At 46.1% G+C, this 22,693-nt stretch overlaps 1 protein-coding gene across 1 annotated transcript; it reads right to left on the bottom strand.

Moving 5' to 3' along the window:
- Positions 1-2,966: 2,966 nt before the first annotated feature.
- wdr45 (WD repeat domain 45) lies at positions 2,967-8,484 on the bottom strand. Its single transcript, XM_083929686.1, has 11 exons — positions 8,345-8,484; positions 8,092-8,210; positions 7,110-7,184; positions 6,886-6,990; positions 6,548-6,653; positions 6,313-6,407; positions 6,123-6,202; positions 5,839-6,047; positions 4,407-4,508; positions 4,171-4,316; positions 2,967-3,183 (listed from the first exon to the last, which is right to left on the bottom strand). Exons 2-11 carry the CDS (start codon positions 8,138-8,140, stop codon positions 3,074-3,076), a joined length of 1,077 nt encoding a protein of 358 aa, XP_083785812.1. The 5' UTR covers positions 8,141-8,210; positions 8,345-8,484; the 3' UTR covers positions 2,967-3,073.
- Between the last annotated feature and the right edge of the window lie 14,209 nt (positions 8,485-22,693).

Raw genomic sequence — 22,693 nt, 5'->3', positions numbered from 1 at the left:
TAGTTGTTTTGTGTCTCTTTGTGTTTGTTTTGTGTCTCTCTGTGGTTGTTTTGTGTCTCTTTGTAGTTGTTTTGTGTCTCTGTGGTTGTTTTGTGTCTCTTTGTAGTTGTTTTGTGTCTCTTTGTGTTTGTTTTGTGTCTCTTTGTGGTTGTTTTGTGTCTCTCTGTGGTTGTTTTGTGTCTTTGTGGTTATTTTGTGTCTCTTTGTAGTTGTTTTGTGTCTCTTTGTGGTTGTGTTGTGTCTCTTTGTAGTTGTTTTGTGTGTCTTTGTAGTTGTTTTGTGTCTCTTTGTGGTTGTTTTGTGTCTCTTTGTGGTTGTTTTGTGTCTCTTCGTAGTTGTTTTGTGTCTCTTTGTAGTTGTTTTGTGTCTTTGTGGTTATTTTGTGTCTCTTTGTAGTTGTTTTGAGTCTCTTTGTTGTTGTTTTGTGTCTTTGTGGTTGTTTTGTGTCTTTGTGGTTGTTTTGTGTCTCTTTGTGGTTGTTTTGTGTCTCTTTGTGGTCGTTTTGTGTCTCTTTGTAGTTGTTTTGTGTCTCTTTGTGGTTGTTTTGTGTCTCTTTGTGGTTGTTTTGTGTCTCTGTAGTTGCTTTGTGTCTCTTTGTTGTTGTTTTGTGTCTCTTTGTGGTTGTTTTGTGTCTCTTTGTGGTTGTTTTGTGTCTCTTTGTAGTTGTTTTGTGTCTCTGTAGTTGCTTTGTGTCTCTTTGTGGTTGTTTTGTGTCTCTTTGTAGTTGGTTTGTGTGTCTTTGTGGTTGTTTTGTGTCTCTTTGTGGTTGTTTTGTGTCTTTTTGTGGTTGTTTTGTGTCTCTTTGTAGTTGCTTTGTGTCTCTTTGTGGTTGTTTTGTGTCTCTTTTTAGTTGTTTTGTGTCTCTTTGTGGTTGTTTTGTGTCTCTTTGTTGTTGTTTTGTGTCTCTCTGTGGTTGTTTTGTGTCTTTGTGGTTATTTTGTGTCTCTTTGTAGTTGTTATGTGTCTCTTTGTGGTTGTGTTGTGTCTCTTCGTAGTTGTTTTGTGTCTCTTTGTAGTTGTTTTGTGTCTTTGTGGTTATTTTGTGTCTCTTTGTGGTTGTTTTGTGTCTCTTTGTAGTTGTTTTGTGTCTCTTTGTGGTTGTTTTGTGTCTCTTTGTAGTTGTTTTGTGTCTCTTTGTGGTCATTTTGTGTCTCTTTGTGGTTGTTTTGTGTCTCTTTGTGGTTGTTTTGTGTCTCTTTGTAGTTGTTTTGTGTCTCTGTAGTTGCTTTGTGTCTCTTTGTTGTTGTTTTGTGTCTCTTTGTGGTTGTTTTGTGTCTCTTTGTAGTTGGTTTGTGTGTCTTTGTGGTTGTTTTGTGTCTCTTTGTGGTTGTTTTGTGTCTTTTTGTGGTTGTTTTGTGTCTCTTTGTGGTTGTTTTGTGTCTCTTTGTAGTTGTTTTGTGTCTCTTTGTGGTCGTCTTGTGTCTCTTTGTGGTTGTTTTGTGTCTTTTTGTGGTTGTTTTGTGTCTCTTTGTGGTTGTTTTGTGTCTCTTTGTAGTTGTTTTGTGTCTCTTTGTGGTCGTCTTTGTGTCTCTTTGTGGTTGTTTTGTGTCTCTTTGTGGTTGTTTTGTGTCTCTTTGTAGTTGTTTTGTCTCTTTGTAGTCGTTTTGTGTCTTTGTGGTCATCTTGTGTCTCTTTGTGGTTGTTTTGTGTCTCTTTGTGGTTGTTTTGTGGCTCTTTGTGGTTGTTTTGTGTCTCTTTGTAGTTGTTTTGTGTCTCTTTGTGGTTGTTTTGTGTCTCTTTGTAGTTGTTTAGTGTCTCTTTGTGGTCATTTTGTGTCTCTTTGTGGTCGTTTTGTGTCTCTTTGTGGTCGTCTTGTGTTGTTGTGGAGCAGTACTTGTGGGGCAGAGCCGTGACCCGGTCGGCCCGGTCAGGACCCATAGGTGCTGATGACTGAGGCTCTGACAGCTCAGGTTCCTGCGCTCGTGTCTGAGGTGGAGCTTCGTCGCTCACAGGGTTTCCAGTGCAGCTCCTTGTTCTTGTCGTGGTGTTTCTTCTGTTTGATTCTTTGGTCACAGCCACGGTGACAAACAGCTCTTTACCTTCACACACAGATCATCTGCTGAAAGCTCCTGTCCTCCATCTTTCTTTGGGGCGTTTTTGTGGTGTTTCCATCTGTTTTTTGTCATTTTGTCACGTTTTTGTGGTGTTTTACGTCTGTTTTTTGTTGTTTTGTCATGTTTTTGTGGTGTTATCATCTGTTTTTTGTTGTTTTGTCACGTTTTTGTGGTGTTTTCACGTCTTTTTTTAGTCGTTTTTTCATGTTTCTCATGTCCTCCATCTTTCTTTGGGGCGTTTTTGGGGAGGGGTGGATTCAGTGTGTCTGCAGTGACTGGCAGCATGGATGCTCATGTGTGTGAACAGAAAAGTAGACGTGTATGTGTTTTATACTCACGGGTCAGCTCTCAGAGAGCTTGATATGATCTTAGGGCCAAATATAAATTACACCGCGGGCCAGATTTGGCCCACGGGCCTGAGTTTGACCCCCCTGACCTAAAACCACGAGACGCCGAAGATGCTGCTGCTGAAGAGCTGAGCCGTCGTATTTATTCAACATTAACTTATAAATATTTATTTATTTCTGCAGCTCATTAAACAATAACATGTTAAGCTTTAAGTTACATCATTATTCTTTATTTTATTTTAATATTTATATTATTTATTCAACATTTAATGATCTTTATGTATTTAAGCAAGTTTATTAAGAGTCAAGTTATATTATCAATTTATTTATTTCAGCATTTTATTATAATTATATATTTATTTAACATTAAGTTATATAATTATAGATTTTTTATTATATAATTCTCTTTATTAAGCATGAAGTAATCTAAATGTTTACTCATTAATTTAAGCATTTAATTATATAATTCGTCATATTTTTAAATTACGGTTTGTCCCTTAAAAGCCTCCGTACTTTGACTTTAACCAAGAGAAATAAATCCAAACAAACTCTGATTTCATATCAAAAGTGATTTTATTCTCAGACTCATGATGAAGAGACACAAACACAGTAGTGATTAATATTAATATTATTATTATATTAATGTAATTATGACGCTGGACGCTCGGTTCCTCAGAAGTCGTCGTCGTCGCAGATGTCGAGGTAAACGTCGAACGCTTCTCTGTTGCAGTTTCCGTCCGGAGTGAAAACGTATTTATGGAAGGTCCCGTCCACGCAGATGGCTGCAGGAGACACACACACACACACACACAGGGACGCACACACACACACGCACACACACACACACACACACACACAGGGACGCACGCACGCACGCACGCACGCACGCACGCACGCACGCACGCACGCACACACACGCACACACGCACACACACACACAGAAAATAGATGCAGATTAAAGCAACTCTTATCTTCCTGTCATTTTAACACTTTTCTTTTAAAATGCTCATAATGAGCGAACGGCACTAAAATGAAAGGGAAACTCATTAATATTTAATTCTCATTTGTTTCTGATAAAGTCTAAAATGATCTGGAAACAAACACGTTTCTCAGGGCGCCCTCCCACTGTGCCTCCGTGCCGTGCCCCGTGCTTTAGGGTCCTTGTCCCCCCCTCCAGGCCCGTTTGTACTCACACTACCTGGGCCTCGGAGAATGCTTCTTGCTGCCTATACGTCATCACGCCGTAACACGTCACACGCATTGATGACGTCATGGCGATGCGTGGCTTTGTTTCCAGATCTTTCCGTAGACCTCGGAGTTTTTGTGCGTCTTGTCGACTGTTTTTGAATCTTTTCATCGACCAAATCTGCAGTAAACACTCCACCTCCGCATCACACCAACGTGAACCTTTCACCGCCATTGTTTGAAATGTCCGCGCATGGTCCCTCCTTCTTTTTTCTACGTCCCAACAGGCGCACAGGAAATGACCTCAGAACCGCCGTAGGCCTCGTGCTCGTACACGTGCGCACGCTCGTGCTCGTACACGTGCAAACGTGCTTTACTAAAGCCCACCTCTCCCAAACCGGCCGTGGACGGCAAGCGTGCCGCTCCTAGACGCGGTACGGTTGCACTCACACTGGTCAAACGCACTACGCTCTACCCGAAAAACCTGTTTTGGCGCGGTGCGGAAGGACAGTGTGAGTGCGCCCTAAAACACAAAGTGCAGAGTCGCCGGTTCGAACCCTGCAGGCGTCTCCGTGTTCCCTCACCGATGACGGAGTTGACGTTCTTGGACGTGTTCTTCCCGAAGGCGCAGATGCAGGCGCACTCGGCCGGCACGGTGAAGCTGGCCAGGGACCACTGGCTGTCCACGTACTGACCAATCACAGGGCCCACCTTCCCCACGCGCGCCAGCCTGAGACACAGAGACACAGGAAGAGACGTGAGCCCGGGACACTTGTCCTGAGAGGAAGGTGGGAGCGCAGGAAGAGGACGAGTGTCTCACGCAGAGCGGCGGTTCAGCTTGGTGTCTTTGAGGGCGAAGATGTGCACGGTGCCTTTGTCACTGGAGGCGCACAGGAAGGACGAGTCGTGGCTGAAGTTGATGCTGCGGAGAACAAAGAACCAGGAGTCAGAGTCAGAGTTCAGAGTGTTTACGCTCTTTGTTCTGTTTAAACTGTTTAAAGTGAACAAACGTCCGTGAGGCAGCAGCGACAGCAGCTCACTGACGACATGTGGAGACGCAACTTTGGGGCTGCAAATGATGTGTTTGTCCTTCATAAAGGGACACGATACAAAAGTGCACTTTTTAATTATTTCTTATTTAGGTGAGGTTTAAATAGGAGTCTGTGTGTGTGTGTGTGTCTGCACGTGTCCGAGCGCACACATGTGTTTGCAGGAACCACAACAAACGGAAACACAAATGCAGCGAGGTCAGCGGGAACTACCCTCACACACGCGCTCCTACGTACACTCAACAGTTCACACCTGAGTGTCTGTCGTTGACTAATTATCTGTTTTGTTTTGTTTTGACCTCTAAAATCACGCCGAACGTTTCACTGCTGCGAACAAGGTCGGCTTCCAGCGCTTAATCATCCCATGGTCGGCACTTACACACATCAAATAAGCCGATCGAATTAACAACTATCACCAGAGAAATCCAGGAGAGTCGCTAACAGCCGGACGTGGCTAACAGTGGTTAGCTCGGGGCAGCACGGTGAAGGCATTCAAAGGTCTTTTTTAACCACTAATGCTGCTGAAAATAACCGCAAACCTCTGCAGCAGCATGAGAAGAGTCCCTACACACACACACACACACACACACACACACACACACACACACACACACACACACACACACACACACACACACACACACACACACACACACACACACACACACACACACACACACACACACACACACACACACACACACAGGAGAAGAGTCCCTACACACACAACAAAGCAGCAACAGCGTAGTTAGTGAAGCCAGAGTTTATTAAAAGAGTGTTTTAAAGACTTACATACTGGCCCCTGTACCAGCTCCTCTCATAGTAAAGTCCATTACAGTGGAAGGAGCCCATTGGTGCTTTGTTGTGTGTGTAGGGACTCTTCTCATGCTGCTGCAGAGGTTTGCTGTTATTTTCAGCAGCATTAGTGGTTAAAAAAGACCTTTGAATGCCTTCACCGTGCTGCCCAGAGCTAATCACTGTTAGCCACGTCCGGCTGTTAGCATCTTTCCTGGATTTCTACCTTAATAGTTGTTACAGAAAAAAACTTTAATAAGTTCTCAGAAAAGTTTGTGAATGTCACCAGATTGTTCAAACTGCAGCTATTGTGTTTTTCTCCTGTTCCGCTGCGCTCTGGAAGACCCCCCCCCCCCTCCCTCCCTTGGCGCGGACGCCGTAAACCCCCGTCTCTGCGTGCGTGTGTACCAGTAGAGGGTGGCCGGGTCGGTCCCTCTGCGCAGCTCCACCAGCTTGTCTCTGGTCGTGGTGTCGAACAGGCGGATGAGCGTCCCTTTGCGAGAGGCCGAGGCCGCCACGCTGCCGGGCTGGTTCAGCGCCACGCAGGCGATCTCGCTCTGGTGGGCGTTGATGGTGAAGGGGGCGGAGGAGGTGCCGGGCTTGGTGTTGGACAAGTCCTGAGGAAGACAACATTTTCAGACGGGTTCGTTCTGAACGCCGCGTGTTTATTTCCTGCGGTGTTTGTGACTCACGACCAGCTGCAGGCTGCCGCACTTGTGACCCGGGAACACCAGCAGCTGCTTCTCCAGACTGGGACACAAATCGCACAAACCTGCAGCACAGACGGAGTTCAGACGGAGTTCAGACGGAGTTCAGACGGAGTTCAGACGTTATTACAGCCCCACGGCAGCTGAGAAGACACGGGAGAGACGGGGCGCCTACCTTTGGGGTTATCTCTGGTGTCAAACTCAAAGAGCTTCGCAGGGTTCTCGGGGAAACTGTACACGTAGATCCTGTTTTTTAACACGATGATGATCCTGAAACACACACACACACACACACACACACACACACACACACACACACACACACACACACACACACACACACACACAGTGTGAGTGTCACGTCTGTGTTTCCTGTGGCGGCAGCAGCACGGAGCGCGGGTCGGACTCACTTGTCGTGCCTCATGCGAACAGCCAGGACCGGTTTGGTGAAGGTGAACTCCAGAACCAGCTTGTCTTTGGGGTCTCGAGACTCCCGAGCGTCATCCCAGACCAGCACTGAAACCAGGGTTAGCACACGTTCAGCACCAGCAGCAGAGCTGGAGCGCGCTCAGATCAGAGTTAATCACAAACACACTGGTTTATTATTAATATTATTATTATTATTATTATGCTGCGGCGGAGGAAGGTCAAAGCGCGGTGAAAGAGATGACGTGGTGTTTTCCAGAGCGTGGAGACAAAAAGCGTTCCGCAGCGTCGACACGGAGGGAAGAGTTTAGACGTGACGCACCTGATATTTCGGAGAACTTGGGGTTGACTCCTCCTCCGACGACGGCCAGAAGGTTGGAGCGATGCAACATGGAGCAGGAGGCCACGCTGCCCACCTGCTCATGGTCTACACACACACACACACACACACACACACACACACACACACGCAGAGAACAGGTCTTATACACACACACACACACACAGAGCAGGGTCCGCGGACCTTGGTAACCGTACAGAACTCACCCAGGTGGCCCTTCTCCATCAGAGGTTCCACGTTGTAGATCCGGACGCCCGTCTCCATGGCGCAGCAGAAACAGCCTGAGGACGTTCAAACACAGACACAGTTCAGACTCTGTGACCTGGAGACGGTTCTGAAGACGGTTCTGATGACGGTTCTGAAGACGGTTCTGATGGGTCTTAATGCATGAGTTCATCTACACGGGGACAGGGCAACTCATTTGATCTAGAACCCTGTAAACCCGGGCTGCAGAACAATGTAGAACCCAGTAAACTCTTGTAGAAACCATGTAGAACCCTGTAGACCCAGCAGAACCCAGTAAAACCCAGCAGAACCCTGTAGACCCAGCAGAACCATGTAACCCAGCAGAACCCCGTAAACCCAGCAGAACCCTGTAACCCTAGCAGAACCCTGTAACCCCAGCAGAACCCTGTAGACCCAGCAGAATCCTGTAACCCCATAGACCCAGCAGAACCCTGTAGACCCAGTATAACCCTGTAGACCCAGCAGAACCCTGAAAACCCAGCAGAACCCAGTAAAACCCATGTAGAACCCTGTGAACCCCGCAGAACCCTGTAAACCCAGTATAACCCTGTACACCCAGCAGAACCCTGTAACCTAGCAGAACCCTGTACACCCAGCAGAACCCTGTAGACCCAGCAGAACCCTGTAGACCCAGCAGAGCCCTGTAAACCCAGCAGAACCCTGTAAACCCAGTATAACCCTGTAACCCCAGCAGAACCCTGTAGACCCAGCAGAACCCTGTAAACCCAGCAGAACCCTGTAGACCCAGCAGAACCCTGTAGACCCAGCAGAACCCTGTAACCCCAGCAGAACTCTGTAAACCCAGCAGAACCCTGTAGACCCAGCAGAACCCTGTAAACCCAGCAGAACCCTGTAGACCCAGCAGAACCCTGTCCCAGGGCAGGCAGCAGCCCCAGTTAGCTCCCCTCGTTAGCACCGCGGCTGTTAGCCACATTAGCTCACTCTGGTCCTGGTTGAACTGCAGACTGTTGACGCCTCTCTGCTGAGTCATGGCGGCTCCACTCCCGTTAACCGTCAAGTTCCCGGTAAAACTGCGACTTCTGCCGGGCCCGCGGGTCGACCTGCGACCGGGGAGACAAACAACAAACCCCCGCTGACTGTTGAGCAACACTGTTGTTGTTGTCGCGTTAGCATGTTAGCACGCTAGTTAGCATCAGGCTATTTTTACATTTTAAATACTTAAAGTTTCTTTTACCATGAACACGAAGTCTCGAGGCGACGCGGAGGGATTCAAAGAAGTAAACAAACCCCGGTGATACGTCAACAACAACAACAACAACTACAATAACAACAGCAGAGGTGAAGCAAGAGACGGTTTGTTTTGGGTTTGCGGCAGTGACGTCATCGACACGTGTTTCCGGTTAAGTTTCGTTAAAAAAATATTTTATACATTTTTTTTTAATGAAACATAATAAAATAATAATTAAATAATTAAAATAATAATAATAAAAAATAAATAAATAATAAATGAAAACAAACGTTAAGACAAAAACTGTTTAAATAAAATAATAAAATAAAAATAAAAAGATGCCGGAAGTAGTTTTTCCACGGTATGGAGGAGTAAACGTGCCAAACAATAAAATAAATAAAAAATAATAAATAAATAAAAATAATAAATAAATACATCAATATGCCATTACTTGTACCAGAAATCATATTAAATATGAATGAAAAATAAATATAAGCATTTATAATTGATCAAATGTGATATAAATGGATATTTCTGCTACAATTTAAATAAAAAACAATTCAGTACTTAAATTTATAGATGAAAATATGGAGGACTGAACGTGCCAAAATGAAAATAAATACATTAATATGTCATTACTTATACGAGATGTAATTTTAAAAATAAATATATTCTGTTACAATTGAAATAAAAAACAATTAATTTTTTAAGTTTAATCATCTTTTTGTGGTGTTTTGTATTTGTTTTTAGTCGTTTCATCATCTTTTTGTGGTGTTTTGTGTTTGTTTTAAGTCGTTTCATCATCTTTTTGTGGTGTTTTGTGTTTGTTTTTAGCCGTTTCATCATCTTTTTGTGGTGTTTTGTATTTGTTTTAAGTCGTTTCATCATCTTTTTGTGGTGTTTTGTGTTTGTTTTTAGCCGTTTCATCATCTTTTTGTGGTGTTTTCATCGGTTTTAAACCGTTTCATCGTCTTTTTGTGGTGTTTTGTGTTTGTTTTAAGTCGTTTCATCATCTTTTTGCTGTGTTTTGTGTTTGTTTTAAGTCGTTTCATCATCTTTTTTCATCCCAGCTCACATATTTTAGTGTAGCGGCTGATTTACTTGCAGATACTGAACTCAACTGACTGTAAACGGATGAAATATTTGATCAGGCCGTTGTGTTTGGAACAGTTACACAGGGGCAGTTGTTTCATCATCTTTTCGCAGTGTTTTGTGTTTGTTTTAAGCCGTTTCATCACCTTTAGTGGTGTTTTGTATGATGACAATGATTTATAATAATGTTAAATCTTATTTAATAAAGGTATTTGTTCAGGAAAGCAGCCTTCTGAGTAGATTTTCAGTCATTTCGGTGCAAAATCAACATAAAAAAAGATCATTTTTCATCCCAGCTCACATATTTTACTGTATCAGGTGATTTACTTGCAGATACTGAACTCAGCTGACTGTAAACGGATGAAATATTTGATCGGGCCATTGTGTTTGGAACAAATACACAGGGGCAGGTCAGGAATTACACCGTTCCCCAGAGCATCTCCATCATTTTAATGCCACCCAAATGGGTCGTGTCTCGGTTTTACAGACTGCTCCAGTAAAGATTCTTTTACATCCCGTTAAACGTCCAATAAAAAAGCCCCGTGGTTAAATATAGAAGTGTCAGGACGTTTATCTGTGGCGAAGACGGAGCGAGTTCGTCCTCCTCAGGGTTTGTTTTAGACGTGGCGGCACTAAAGGAAGCCTCGGTGAACTCTGAGGGCCTCGTCCACACCGTAAAGAACGTGTTTATCAGACGACAGTGGACAAATGAAGTCAGTGAAAGAAGACGCTGTCAAACACAGGAGAGACACACACACACACACACTTTCAGTTAGCTGATGTGTTTAGACAGGGACGAGTAGTTCGCACTGAGGACATAAGACCCCGTCTGCAGGGACGGATAATGAGACAACAGGGCCCCTGGGCTCAGGCACGAAAGAGGCCCCCCACCCTGAACTACACCCCCAAACTCAAAGTCCATTTTCCGTCATTTTGCATCTGTTTTTTGTCATTTCGTCGACCTATTGCGTTGTTTTGCTTCTGTTTTAAGTCGTTTATCATCTTTTTTTGGTGTTTTTCATCAGTTTTTTCATATATTTGCCTTGTTTTTAGTTGTTTCCTTATCTTTTTGCTGTGTTTTGCACCTGTTTTTTGTCATTTCGCCGACCTATTGCGTTGTTTTGTGTCTGTTTTTATTCTGTTTTTAGTCGGTTTGTCTTCTTTTTGTGGTATTTTGCATATGTTTGAAGTCGTTTATCATCTTTTTTTGGTGTTTGTCATCAGTTTTTTCATATTTATGCAATGTTTTGCTTCAGTTTTTAGTCGTTTCGTCATGTTTTGGTGGTGTTTTGCATGTTTTTAGTTGTTTCCTTATCTTTTTGTGGTGTTTTGCATCTGTTTCAGTCGTTTTGTCATTTTGTTCCGGTGTTTTGCGTCTGTTTTTAGTTGTTTTGTCATCCCTTGCTGTGTTTTGCGTCTGTTTTTAGTTGTTTTGTCACATTTTTGTGTTGTTTTGCGTCTGTTTTTAGTTGTTTTGTCGTCTTTTTGCATGCAGGTTAAGTGTCTGTGTGGAGAACAAAAGAGGCTGCAAGAAGTCACAAAATATGTTGAATCTTAATTTGTTGTCAGATGTATTTTACGACGTACTTTGCATCAAATTACACTAGAAAAAATGTTTTTATTAGACCGTAAACAAAGCAATGGGGGAAGATTTGCTTCATGGAAAGCACTGATGAAGATTTCTCTTTTTCATTACCTTCCTTTTGTTATTATTCATCTTCATATACAGTATATATATATATATATATATATATATATATATATATATATATATATATATATATGTTTATAGAGACGCTCTCTCATCTCCATTCTCACGTCTCAGGTTGTTAATCAGACCGTGAACAATGGCCGCCGCTCAGAAGAGGAAGTCTGGGCCCAGATGTCCGTCTGAAACATGAACCGTTGCCCCAAAGAGGATAAACTGTCACCAGACGGACAGACGATGGGTTCACAGATTGCAGCTTTAGTTACTTGTCAGATGTAAAAGTAAAGAGCTGAAACACTTCTACACTGATATGGATTCCCTGTTTAAGCTGCTGTCCCGGCCTCAGTTCACCCGTCAGCTCCTGTGTTTCCTCACAAACCTCTGAACTGCTCCTTTAAAGCTTCAGCTCCACCGGCGAATCCTTATCTTTCAACCTCTTATCAGCTCTTTGGTCTCAACCTTGACGAGATCATCGTCTTTATGGTTCACATTAAATGAACGCCGGCGCGTTGAGATACGTTTGAGGTCGCTGTCATCAGTCAGTTTCCATCCGCCTGAGGTTCAATCTGTGCGTCCGTGTCGACGGAGTTAATTCATGTTTTCAGGTCTTTAATTGCTTTAAATGTTCAAAGGTGCAGACGAGGTTGTGGAGGGGCGGTGCAGTCTGCAGCACTCTGAGCACCGGGAGGAAAAACCGTCCTAAAGAGCAGAAACAAGGGTTTTAAAGAACACGCTGAGTCATCAACACGAACCAGCTACGGATCAACAGCCAGAGAACGGCGAACGACGCCCAGCAACGCTTTACCCTCTGTTAGCTTTGACATTCAGATTTAATTATTCCATCCAGCGGCTCCATGAAGACGTGTGATTGTATAGAAGTCAATGAGAAAATGAGCCTAAACTTCTCTCTTGATTTATTTCCTATGTAAACACTTTTCTAAGGGCGCCCTCCCACTGTGCCTCCGTCCCGCGCCCCGTGCTTTAGGGTCCTTGTCCCCCCCTCCAGGCCCGTTTGTACTCACACTACCTGGGCCTCGGAGAATGCTTCTTGCTGCCTATACGTCATCACGCCGTAACACGTCACACGCATTGATGACGTCATGGCGATGCGTGGCTTTGTTTCCAGATCTTTCCGTAGACCTCGGAGTTTTTGTGCGTCTTGTCGACTGTTTTTGAATCTTTTCATCGACCAAATCTGCAGTAAACACTCCACCTCCGCATCACACCAACGTGAACCTTTCACCGCCATTGTTTGAAATGTCCGCGCATGGTCCCTCCTTCTTTTCTCTACGTCCCAACAGGCGCACAGGAAATGACCTCAGAACCGCCGTAGGCCTCGTGCTCGTACACGTGCGCACGCTCGTGCTCGTACATGTGCAAACGTGCTTTACTAAAGCCCACCTCTCCCAAACGGGCCGTGGACGGCAAGCGTGCCGCTCCTAGACGTGGTACGGTTGCACTCACACTGGTCAAAGGAACCAGACTTTAGCCGTGGAACCTGTTTTGGGGCACGGGACGGAGGCACAGTGGGAGGGCGCCCTTAGATGTAGTCAGTGAAGATGGATGATTTTTGAAAATAGGGCTCTGTGGGGACGGGCGGACGAGGTCAGATCAGTGCTGAGGGACAAAGGAAGGAGTGGTAAAGTGTTTTTATGTCTGTTTGTTTCTGTGTTCTGGTCGTGAAAACAAATCTCCCTCTTCTTCAACATTTCACAACAAATAATGAAATAAGAAGCTGAGATGATTTGACTGAAACTCGCAGCAGCTCCGGCGCGTGGCGTTCTGCTCGCCTGGTTGGAAACAGCGTCATTGTCTCGCTGCCAATTCAATTAAGGAGATAAAACCTTCGGGGATGAAGCTAATTGCTCGTCAGACTGCAGTTCTTCTGGCCGGTGATGAAAGCTGCGTCCGTGTGTGTGATGAGTTTCCAAAAGAGAAGAAGAAGCAGAAGAAGAAGAAGTGTGAACCTGGAGGGGATCGTTCAGGCGAGGCAGGAGGAGAGCGTCCGTCTGCATCCACAGATTGTTCTGAAGTATTAGAAATGAGAATTATGTGACTGAGTTATTACGGACGTGACGTCGTTCCTCACGGGACAAACATGTTTTCAGCCCGTTTGAAATGAGCCGTTAATTACACGGATGATGTTTAATAATTCAACATCTACGGTTTAACTCCACCGAAGCAAAGCTGCTGATGGAGAACAGGTGGAAAAGGAAGAAAATACATTTTTATTCAGTTTCAAAGATACTTTTTAAATTGTGGTTTTGTCGTAGAACCACAAACGGCTCAGTGAACCACATCTCTCTTCTAGTTCAGGGAGGGGACGGCAGAGCGCAGATCAGGTGACTCCTGCACCTCTGTGACAACACAGGGATTTATTCATCCATTCACATCACAGACGTCCTGAGGTGAGACTCTTTGACCCCACGGCTCCACATTAAACGAATCCCATCTGAACAGGGCTGAAGTCAGTCTGTGTCTTTGCATCGTCTGACAGGATGTTGCACTCGGCTGTACTTCGGTTGTCTTATCATCGTTAACTCGTTAAAGGGTTGAATCCAGACGTTTATGGCCGTACAGCAGTCAGCAACTGGGTCTGACGCAGTCTGACGCAGTCTACCCCAGTCTGACCCGGTCAAACCTCGGTCTGACCCAGTCTGACCCCAGTCTGACCCAGTCTATCCGTGGTCTAACCCAGTCCAATCCAGTCTGACCCGGTCTAACCCAGTCTGACCCGGTCTAACCTCGGTCTGACCCAGTCTGACCCCAGTCTGACCCAGTCTATCCGTGGTCTAACCCAGTCTAATCCAGTCTGACCCGGTCTAACCCAGTCTGACCCGGTCTAACCTCGGTCTGACCCGGTCTGACCCAGTCTAATCTCCAGTCTGACCCCGTCTAACCTGGGTCTGACGCAGTCTGACGCAGTCTACCCCAGTCTGACCCGGTCAAACCTCGGTCTGACGCAGTCTACCCCAGTCTGACCCGGTCAAACCTCGGTCTGACCCAGTCTGACCCCAGTCTGACCCAGTCTATCCGTGGTCTAACCCAGTCTAATCCAGTCTGACCCGGTCTAACCCAGTCTGACCCGGTCTAACCTCGGTCTGACCTGGTCTGACCCAGTCTAATCTCGGTCTGACCCCGTCTAACCCAGTCTGACCCAGTCTGACCCATTCTAATCTCGGTCTGACCCAGTCTAACCTCGGTCTGACCCAGTCTAACCCCAGTTTGACCCAATCTAGCCTCGGTCTGACCCGAGTTGACCCAGTCTAACCTGGTCTGACCCAGTCTAACCCCAGTTTGACCCAATCTAGCCTCGGTCTGACCCAGTCTGCCCCTGGTCCTAGGTGTGAAACAGGAACACCTTTAACTGTGTGAACGTGAGGATCAGACGCTGCTGTTTCTGACCCAGTCTGACCCTGGTCTGACCCTGGTCTGACCCAGTCTGACCCTGGTCTCTGAGCTGTTACAGAGGGAACTGGTCCCCGTCTGACCCTGGTCTGAGCTGTTACAGAGGGAACTGGTCCCAGTCTGACCCTGGTCTCTGAGCTGTAGCAGAAGGAACTGGTCCTGTCTGACCCTGGTCTCTGAGCTGTAGCAGAAGGAACTGGTCCCAGTCTGACCCTGGTCTCTGAGCTGTTACAGAGGGAACTGGTCCCAGTCTGACCCTGGTCTCTGAGCTGTAGCAGAAGGAACTGGTCCCAGTCTGACCCTGGTCTCTGAGCTGTTACAGAGGGAACTGGTCCCCGTCTGACCCTGGTCTGAGCTGTTACAGAGGGAACTGGTCCCAGTCTGACCCTGGTCTCTGAGCTGTTACAGAGGGAACTGGTCCTGGTCTGACCCTGGTCTCTGAGCTGTTACAGAGGGAACTGGTCCTGGTCTGACCCTGGTCTCTGAGCTGTTACAGAGGGAACTGGTCCTGGTCTGACCCTGGTCTGAGCTGTTACAGAGGGAACTGGTCCCTGTCTGACCCTGGTCTCTGAGCTGTTACAGAGGGAACTGGTCCCAGTCTGACCCTGGTCTCTGAGCTGTTACAGAGGGAACTGGTCCCCGTCTGACCCTGGTCTGAGCTGTTACAGAGGGAACTGGTCCCAGTCTGACCCTGGTCTCGGAGCTGTTACAGAGGGAACTGGACCCGGTCTGACCCTGGTCTCTGAGCTGTTACAGAGGGAACTGGTCCCCGTCTGACCCTGGTCTCTGAGCTGTTACAGAGGGAACTGGTCCCAGTCTGACCCTGGTCTCTGAGCTGTTACAGAGGGAACTGGTCCCCGTCTGACCCTGGTCTCTGAGCTGTTACAGAGGGAACTGGTCCCAGTCTGACCCTGGTCTCTGAGCTGTTACAGAGGGAACTGGTCCAGTCTGACCCTGGTCTCTGAGCTGTTACAGAGGGAACTAGACCCAGTCTGACCCTGGTCTCTGAGCTGTTACAGAGGGAACTGGTCCCCGTCTGACCCTGGTCTGAGCTGTTACAGAGGGAACTGGTCCCAGTCTGACCCTGGTCTCTGAGCTGTTACAGAGGGAACTGGTCCAGTCTGACCCTGGTCTCTGAGCTGTTACAGAGGGAACTGGTCCAGTCTGACCCTGGTCTGAGCTGTTACAGAGGGAACTGGTCCCAGTCTGACCCTGGTCTCTGAGCTGTTACAGAGGGAACTGGTCCTGTCTGACCCTGGTCTCTGAGCTGTTACAGAGGGAACTGGTCCTGTCTGACCCTGGTCTCTGAGCTGTTACAGAGGGAACTGGTCCCAGTCTGACCCTGGTCTGAGCTGTTACAGAGGGAACTGGTCCCAGTCTGACCCTGGTCTGAGCTGTTACAGAGGGAACTGGTCCCAGTCTGACCCTGGTCTCTGAGCTGTTACAGAGGGAACTGGTCCCAGTCTGACCCTGGTCTCTGAGCTGTTACAGAGGGAACTGGTCCCAGTCTGACCCTGGTCTGAGCTGTTACAGAGGGAACTGGTCCCAGTCTGACCCTGGTCTGAGCTGTTACAGAGGGAACTGGTCCCAGTCCGACCCTGGTCTCTGAGCTGTTACAGAGGGAACTGGTCCAGTCTGACCCTGGTCTCTGAGCTGTTACAGAGGGAACTGGTCCCAGTCTGACCCTGGTCTCTGAGCTGTTACAGAGGGAACTGGTCCCAGTCTGACCCTGGTCTCTGAGCTGTTACAGAGGGAACTGGTGTCAGTCTGACCCTGGTCTCTGAGCTGTTACAGAGGGAACTGGACCCTGTCTGACCCTGGTCTCAGAGCTGTTACAGAGGGAACTGGTCCCCGTCTGACCCTGGTCTCGGAGCAGCAGCAGGACTGTTTGTCCGGACGCCTGAGGGACAAAGTTGATGAGTAAAAAAAGTCTCCATCAAATATCCTGAGCCTGCAGATCCCCACGGACTCGGATGTCCCCCCTCCCCTCACATCCGCCCACACATTTCAGAGATGCCATGTAAAGTATGTCTGCGTGTGTACGCGTGCGTGTGTTTTGACTCAGAGACGGTTCGACTCTGATGTTACGGATTCTTTACTCAGAAACACATCGAGGGTTCCCACGCGTCAGCGCAGAAGAGCTTTAACGCTAACACAGGTCTGCTGACGTAAAGAGGATTAGCATAACAAAGCACGTTGCTAGGCTAAAACACCATCGTAGGCACAAAACATAAATAAATACATGCTCAGGGAACATTTGCAGACAAACGCTGGCATCAGAATGCGTCTATTTTTAGTCATTTTGCATCTTTTTGTGGTGGTTTTGCATTTATTTGTTGCTAACATGCTAACATGCTCACATGCTAACATGCTAACAATGAGAAAAACAATCCTCAGGGCCCGTCCCCACAGAGACGTGTTTCCCTGTAACAGCACAACTTCAGTCTGGTTCAGTCTGGTTCAGTCTGGTTCAGTCTGGTTCAGTCTGGTTCAGTCTGGTTCAGTCTGGTTCAGTCTGGTTTAGTCTGGTTCAGTCTGGTTCAGTCTGGTTCAGTCTGGTTTAGTCTGGTTAAGTCTGGTTTAGTCTGGTTCAGTCTGGTTCAGTCTGGTTTAGTCTGGTTCAGTCTGGTTTAGTCTGGTTTAGTCTCCACAGCGTCTCCCCGTCTCTTCTTCTCCGTTGTTGGTGTGTTTCTGTGGCAGTTACAGCGCCACCTCCAGGCCTGGCATGGGTACTACAGCGTTTGGAGTCGCTGCACCTGGATCCTGATTTAGGACCAGGACCAGGACCAGGACTAGGACCAGGACCAGGACCAGGACCAGTGGACAGGACCAGGAGCAGGAGCAGGAGCAGGAGCAGGATCCAGGACTAGGACCAGGACCAGGACCAGGACCAGTGGGAAAGGGAGCTTTTTAAGAACCACGGAGATAAAAAAAAAGGTGGTTATTCCATCGTGTGGATGAACCCTTAGTTCAGTGGGTTAGCATGCTAACATTAGCTAATATCAGCAGAGGCTCATGGGAACTGTAGGAGAGCGATGATGTAACCTGCACTGCTGCAGGAGCTCTGTTTGTGTTGTTTGGTCAGAATGAGGCGGTTATCCGCTGTGACGAACAGTAATATCCTGATCCCACTGGAAATATTCACTCATCCGTCTGAGAGCAGCTACGTGCCTCACCCAAAAACAGGAAATGAAGGAAGCTAGGCACGCGACCAGGCCACGCCATGTGTCCCTGGTCACGCACACGCGCTGCAGGTGTCCCCTCACAGAGGAGGAGAAGCAGCAAACGTGTGATCGATGGAAGCTCTCAGACTTTTGGAGAGCGTCAAATTACACGAGAGGATTCTCCGTAACATAAACTGACCCCTCAGAGCTGCCCACGGACGTTTTCTGAGCCAACGGGGCCCTGGGCACAGACGTGTGAGAGGCCCCCCACTCTGTGTACACAGGAATGAGACCCCCACGTTCAAAGGGTCGACTGTTGTGGTTGTGCATCTATTTTTAGTCATTTTGCATCTTTTTGTGGTGGTTTTGCATCTATTTTTAGACATTTTGCATCTTTTTGTGGTGGTTTTGCATCTATTTTTAGTCATTTTGCATCTTTTTGTGGTGGTTTTGCATCTATTTTGAGTCATTTTGCATCTTTTTGTGGTGGTTTTGCATCTATTTTGAGTCATTTTGCATCTTTTTGTTGTGGTTTTGCATCTATTTTTAGTCATTTTGCATCTTTTCGTGGTGGTTTTGCATCTATTTTTAGTCATTTTGCATCTTTTTGTGGTGGTTTTGCATCTATTTTGAGTCATTTTGCATCTTTTTGTTGTGGTTTTGCATCTATTTTTAGTCATTTTGCATCTTTTTGTGCTGGTTTTGCATCTATTTTTAGTCATTTTGCATCTTTTTGTGGTGGTTTTGCATCTATTTTTAGACATTTTGCATCTTTTTGTGCTGGTTTTGCATCTATTTTTAGTCATTTTGCATCTTTTTGTGGTGGTTTTGCATCTATTTTTAGACATTTTGCATCTTTTTGTGGTGGTTTTGCATCTATTTTTAGTCATTTTGCATCTTTTTGTGGTGGTTTTGCATCTATTTTGAGTCATTTTGCATCTTTTTGTGGTGGTTTTGCATCTATTTTGAGTCATTTTGCATCTTTTTGTTGTGGTTTTGCATCTATTTTTAGTCATTTTGCATCTTTTCGTGGTGGTTTTGCATCTATTTTTAGTCATTTTGCATCTTTTTGTGGTGGTTTTGCATCTATTTTGAGTCATTTTGCATCTTTTTGTTGTGGTTTTGCATCTATTTTTAGTCATTTTGCATCTTTTTGTGCTGGTTTTGCATCTATTTTTAGTCATTTTGCATCTTTTTGTGGTGGTTTTGCATCTATTTTGAGTCATTTTGCATCTTTTTGTTGTGGTTTTGCATCTATTTTTAGTCATTTTGCATCTTTTTGTGCTGGTTTTGCATCTATTTTTAGTCATTTTGCATCTTTTTGTGTTGGTTTTGCATCTATTTTTAGTCATTTTGTATCTTTTTGTGCTGGTTTTGCATCTATTTTTTTGTCATTTTTCATCTTTTTGTGCTGGTTTTGCATCTATTTTTAGTCATTTTGCATCTTTTTGTGGTGGTTTTCCATCCATTTATCTGTCTGTCGTCCTCTTTTCTCTCTTTTTGGTCGTTTCTGGTTATTTTGTTTCTACCTGTGGTGATTTTGAATCTCTTTGTGATATTTTTTCATATATTTTAGGGTTCAGCGTCTCTGCCTTCATGAGCGCCTGGGCCGTGTCCCATCGGCCAAAGCTGTATCACCTGTGTACGTACCTTTCTACACATATCCTGGGCCCGTCCGTGTCTAAACTCATATTGGACCAATAAAAACATCCCTGCAGAGCAAAGAACAACCTAAGTGGGCATAAAAAGGAAATCAGATGTATTAGAAAAGCTGTTATCACAGCGAGCACACGTGAAGCAAAGCACCGGGAAACGATGACTGAGCTCGATCTAACGAGTTCACAGCACGTTCACCTGAAGGAAACCTGGAGACGCAGAGATCGTTTCTGCAGAATCATCACGACATCGAGTTCAAAAAAGGTTTGAACTCAGCCGTGACCCGTGAGTCCAACAAGTTTTATAGTCTCTAAGCGTGCACTCCCACTGTGCCTCCGTCCCGTGCCTGAGCACGTGTCACGGCTAAAGTCTGGTTCCTTTGACCAGTGTGAGTGCAACTGTACCACGTCTAGGAGCGGCACGCTTGCCGTCCACGGCCCGTTTGGGAGAGGTGGGCTTTAGTAAAGCACGTTTGCACGTGTACGAGCACGAGCGTGCGCACGTGTACGAGCACGAGGCCTACGGCGGTTCTGAGGTCATTTCCTGTGCGCCTGTTGGGACGTAGAAAAAAGAAGGAGGGACCATGCGCGGACATTTCAAACAATGGCGGTGAAAGGTTCACGTTGGTGTGATGCGGAGGTGGAGTGTTTACTGCAGATTTGGTCGATGAAAAGATTCAAAAACAGTCGACAAGACGCACAAAAACTCCGAGGTCTACGGAAAGATCTGGAAACAAAGCCACGCATCGCCATGACGTCATCAATGCGTGTGACGTGTTACGGCGTGATGACGTATAGGCAGCAAGAAGCATTCTCCGAGGCCCAGGTAGTGTGAGTACAAACGGGCCTGGAGGGGGGGACAAGGACCCTAAAGCACGGGGCACGGGACGCACGCACAGTGGGAGGGCGGCCTAAAGGACTTGGTTCAGATCAGATGAAGGTGGTTTATCTCAGTTCTTCCAGGACTTGAACCCCGGTCCTCCAGGTCAGAGTCCTGGTTGTGGACCCTCCTCCCTTCGTGGACTCTGGCGTCTGATTCTACGTCTCCTGACTTCCTTGTGTTCTCCGCACGTGTTTTCTCCAGTATCAAACATGCGGATTGCACACAGTTAGAATTACAGCGCGGTACTTTCTGTCGGTGTTTGTTGGAACAGGGACAGAGGACGGACTTTGACTTCAGTCTGGACCCACCTGCTCGCCGTGAGGTCACTTGGATGAGGATGGACGCTCCAGGACGAATCTGTGGTGTCAAATATCAGAAGAGGATCTCGTTACATCTCTAACACGCCATGATGTCACCCTCCGTTAACCCTCTGATCTGCTTTAATCCCATTTGGGGCTCGCAGGAGATCTGGAGACTGGACGGATCCGCATGGACGGCGACGGTGGCGCCGAGCTTTTATCATCACTACAAATCAGCGTCTTTCCTTTTCCAATGAAATTATCAGATCCAGTTTATTCCACCCAGAGTTTCCCACTGTGTGTGTTTAGTCCTCCACCGCAGAGACGAGTGACGCCGTTTATGTCCCCAGAGCATTCACCCCCATAAACACCCCCCCCCCCGTTACATCACTCATGCTCTACTGTCTCTTTGTGGTGGTTTTGCATCTATTTTTAGTCATTTTGCATCTATTTGTGGTGGTTTTGCATCTATTTTTAGTCATTTTGCATCTTTTTGTGCTGGTTTTGCATCTATTTTTAGTCATTTTGCACCTTTTTGTGGTGGTTTTGCATCTGTTTTTAGTCATTTTGCATCTTTTTGTGCTTGTTTTGCATCTATTTTTAGTCATTTTGCATCTTTTTGTGCTGGTTTTGCATCTATTTTTAGTCATTTTGCATCTTTTTGTGCTGGTTTTGCATCTATTTTTAGTCATTTTGCATCTTTTTGTGGTGGTTTTGCATCTATTTTTAGTCATTTTGCGTCTTTTTGTGGTGATGCTGTTCATCCTGTCCCCAGAGTGTTCATCGCTGCTTCGCTGCAGGAAAAATAACGGAGCCCCCTTTTTTTAACCGTTACATGACAAGAGCGCGTGACTCACACATTTTAGAAAACAATGGAGTGTCGTCCCACTCTCTCTCTCTCTCCCTCTCTCTCTCGCCCCTGTAACCACGAGGCCGCGGCCTGCAGAGAGAACAACACAGAGACAGGAAGAGCGTCCCCCTTTCATCCACATCTCCACATTAAGGATTCTGTAGGACGGCTGTTGTGTAAGCGTGTGACTCAGTACGCTGTGTTTGTGAGTGGGCCCACTTCAGAAACGTATGCGCTCGCTCTCCTGGCTCTGCAGGAAGTGTTTGGTCTCTGATGTCCAGGTGGATTCAGGAGCAGAAATAGAAGCAGGATTGAAATAGTGTCGTGATGCTCGGACGTGTGGATCGTTTACGTTACGGTGCTGAAACAGTTGTATAACGTCCTCTGAGGGGCCGGACACAGGAGCCGTGTTTGTGAGACGCTCTGAGCCGTAAAAGTGTCTGAACAGTATATAAATAATGCTTTTTGTCAATCTGATCATGGTTCTTTGTCTCACTTTTACCTGGAGGAGACAGAATTAAGACCATATTTGGGATTAGACTCAATTATAATAGATTTGGACCCAAACACGTGAAGTCAAATGTTATCATGGATTCAGTTTCACCTTTTATTTCTTCATTTTTTTACCTTTATTTTGGAAGCGTGGCACATTTTAAAGTATGTGTAATGACTTATGATCAGCTCCTGTTTGCAGTGAACTCATGTTTGAACAGACAAATGTCACTGGACCAGTTTGAAACTGAAGAAAACTTCCAAACGTGCAGATTCTCAGGCAGGTTCTGCGTCTTTTTCTGTTTTATGAGCTGATTTTTGAAAGTTTATAGATTAAAAATAAACAATTTAACCGTTGAATCGTGTTGAAGTCCTTCAGGTTTATGGAAGTTCAACACTGAATAGTTGGTGAACTGCTTTAAAGGGACAGGCAGAGACTTTTAAGCCGATCCATCTGTTCAGTCTGACGTAACACCCTTTCAAAATAAGAGTTCCGGGTCCAAACGCGACGTCCGAACATGTGAACGATCAGGATCAGATCTTTGCTCAGTTTAACGTCTTTTTCATCCATAAAGAGGTCAAAGGACAAAAACTCAGATCCGTTCAAACACCGGGGAACACGACACTGAGGAGAAACACGAGGCTCGGACCAGGAAATCTTATTTTGAAAGGGTGTTACGTCACCACTGAACAGCCGGATGTTTTCATGTGATCAGTGATCAGCTCCTGTTTGCAGTGGAGTCATGGACGAACACACAAACACACCTTTGAATCCTTGACTCTTCTCGTAACTCTCTCGAGCCC

Source organism: Echiichthys vipera (genome assembly GCF_963691815.1).
Source record: "Echiichthys vipera genome assembly, chromosome: 16".
NCBI classification, from domain to species: Eukaryota; Metazoa; Chordata; class Actinopteri; order Perciformes; family Trachinidae; genus Echiichthys; species Echiichthys vipera.
Note: the sequence above shows the minus strand (reverse complement) of the source record. Positions and strands in the feature narration are given on the sequence as shown.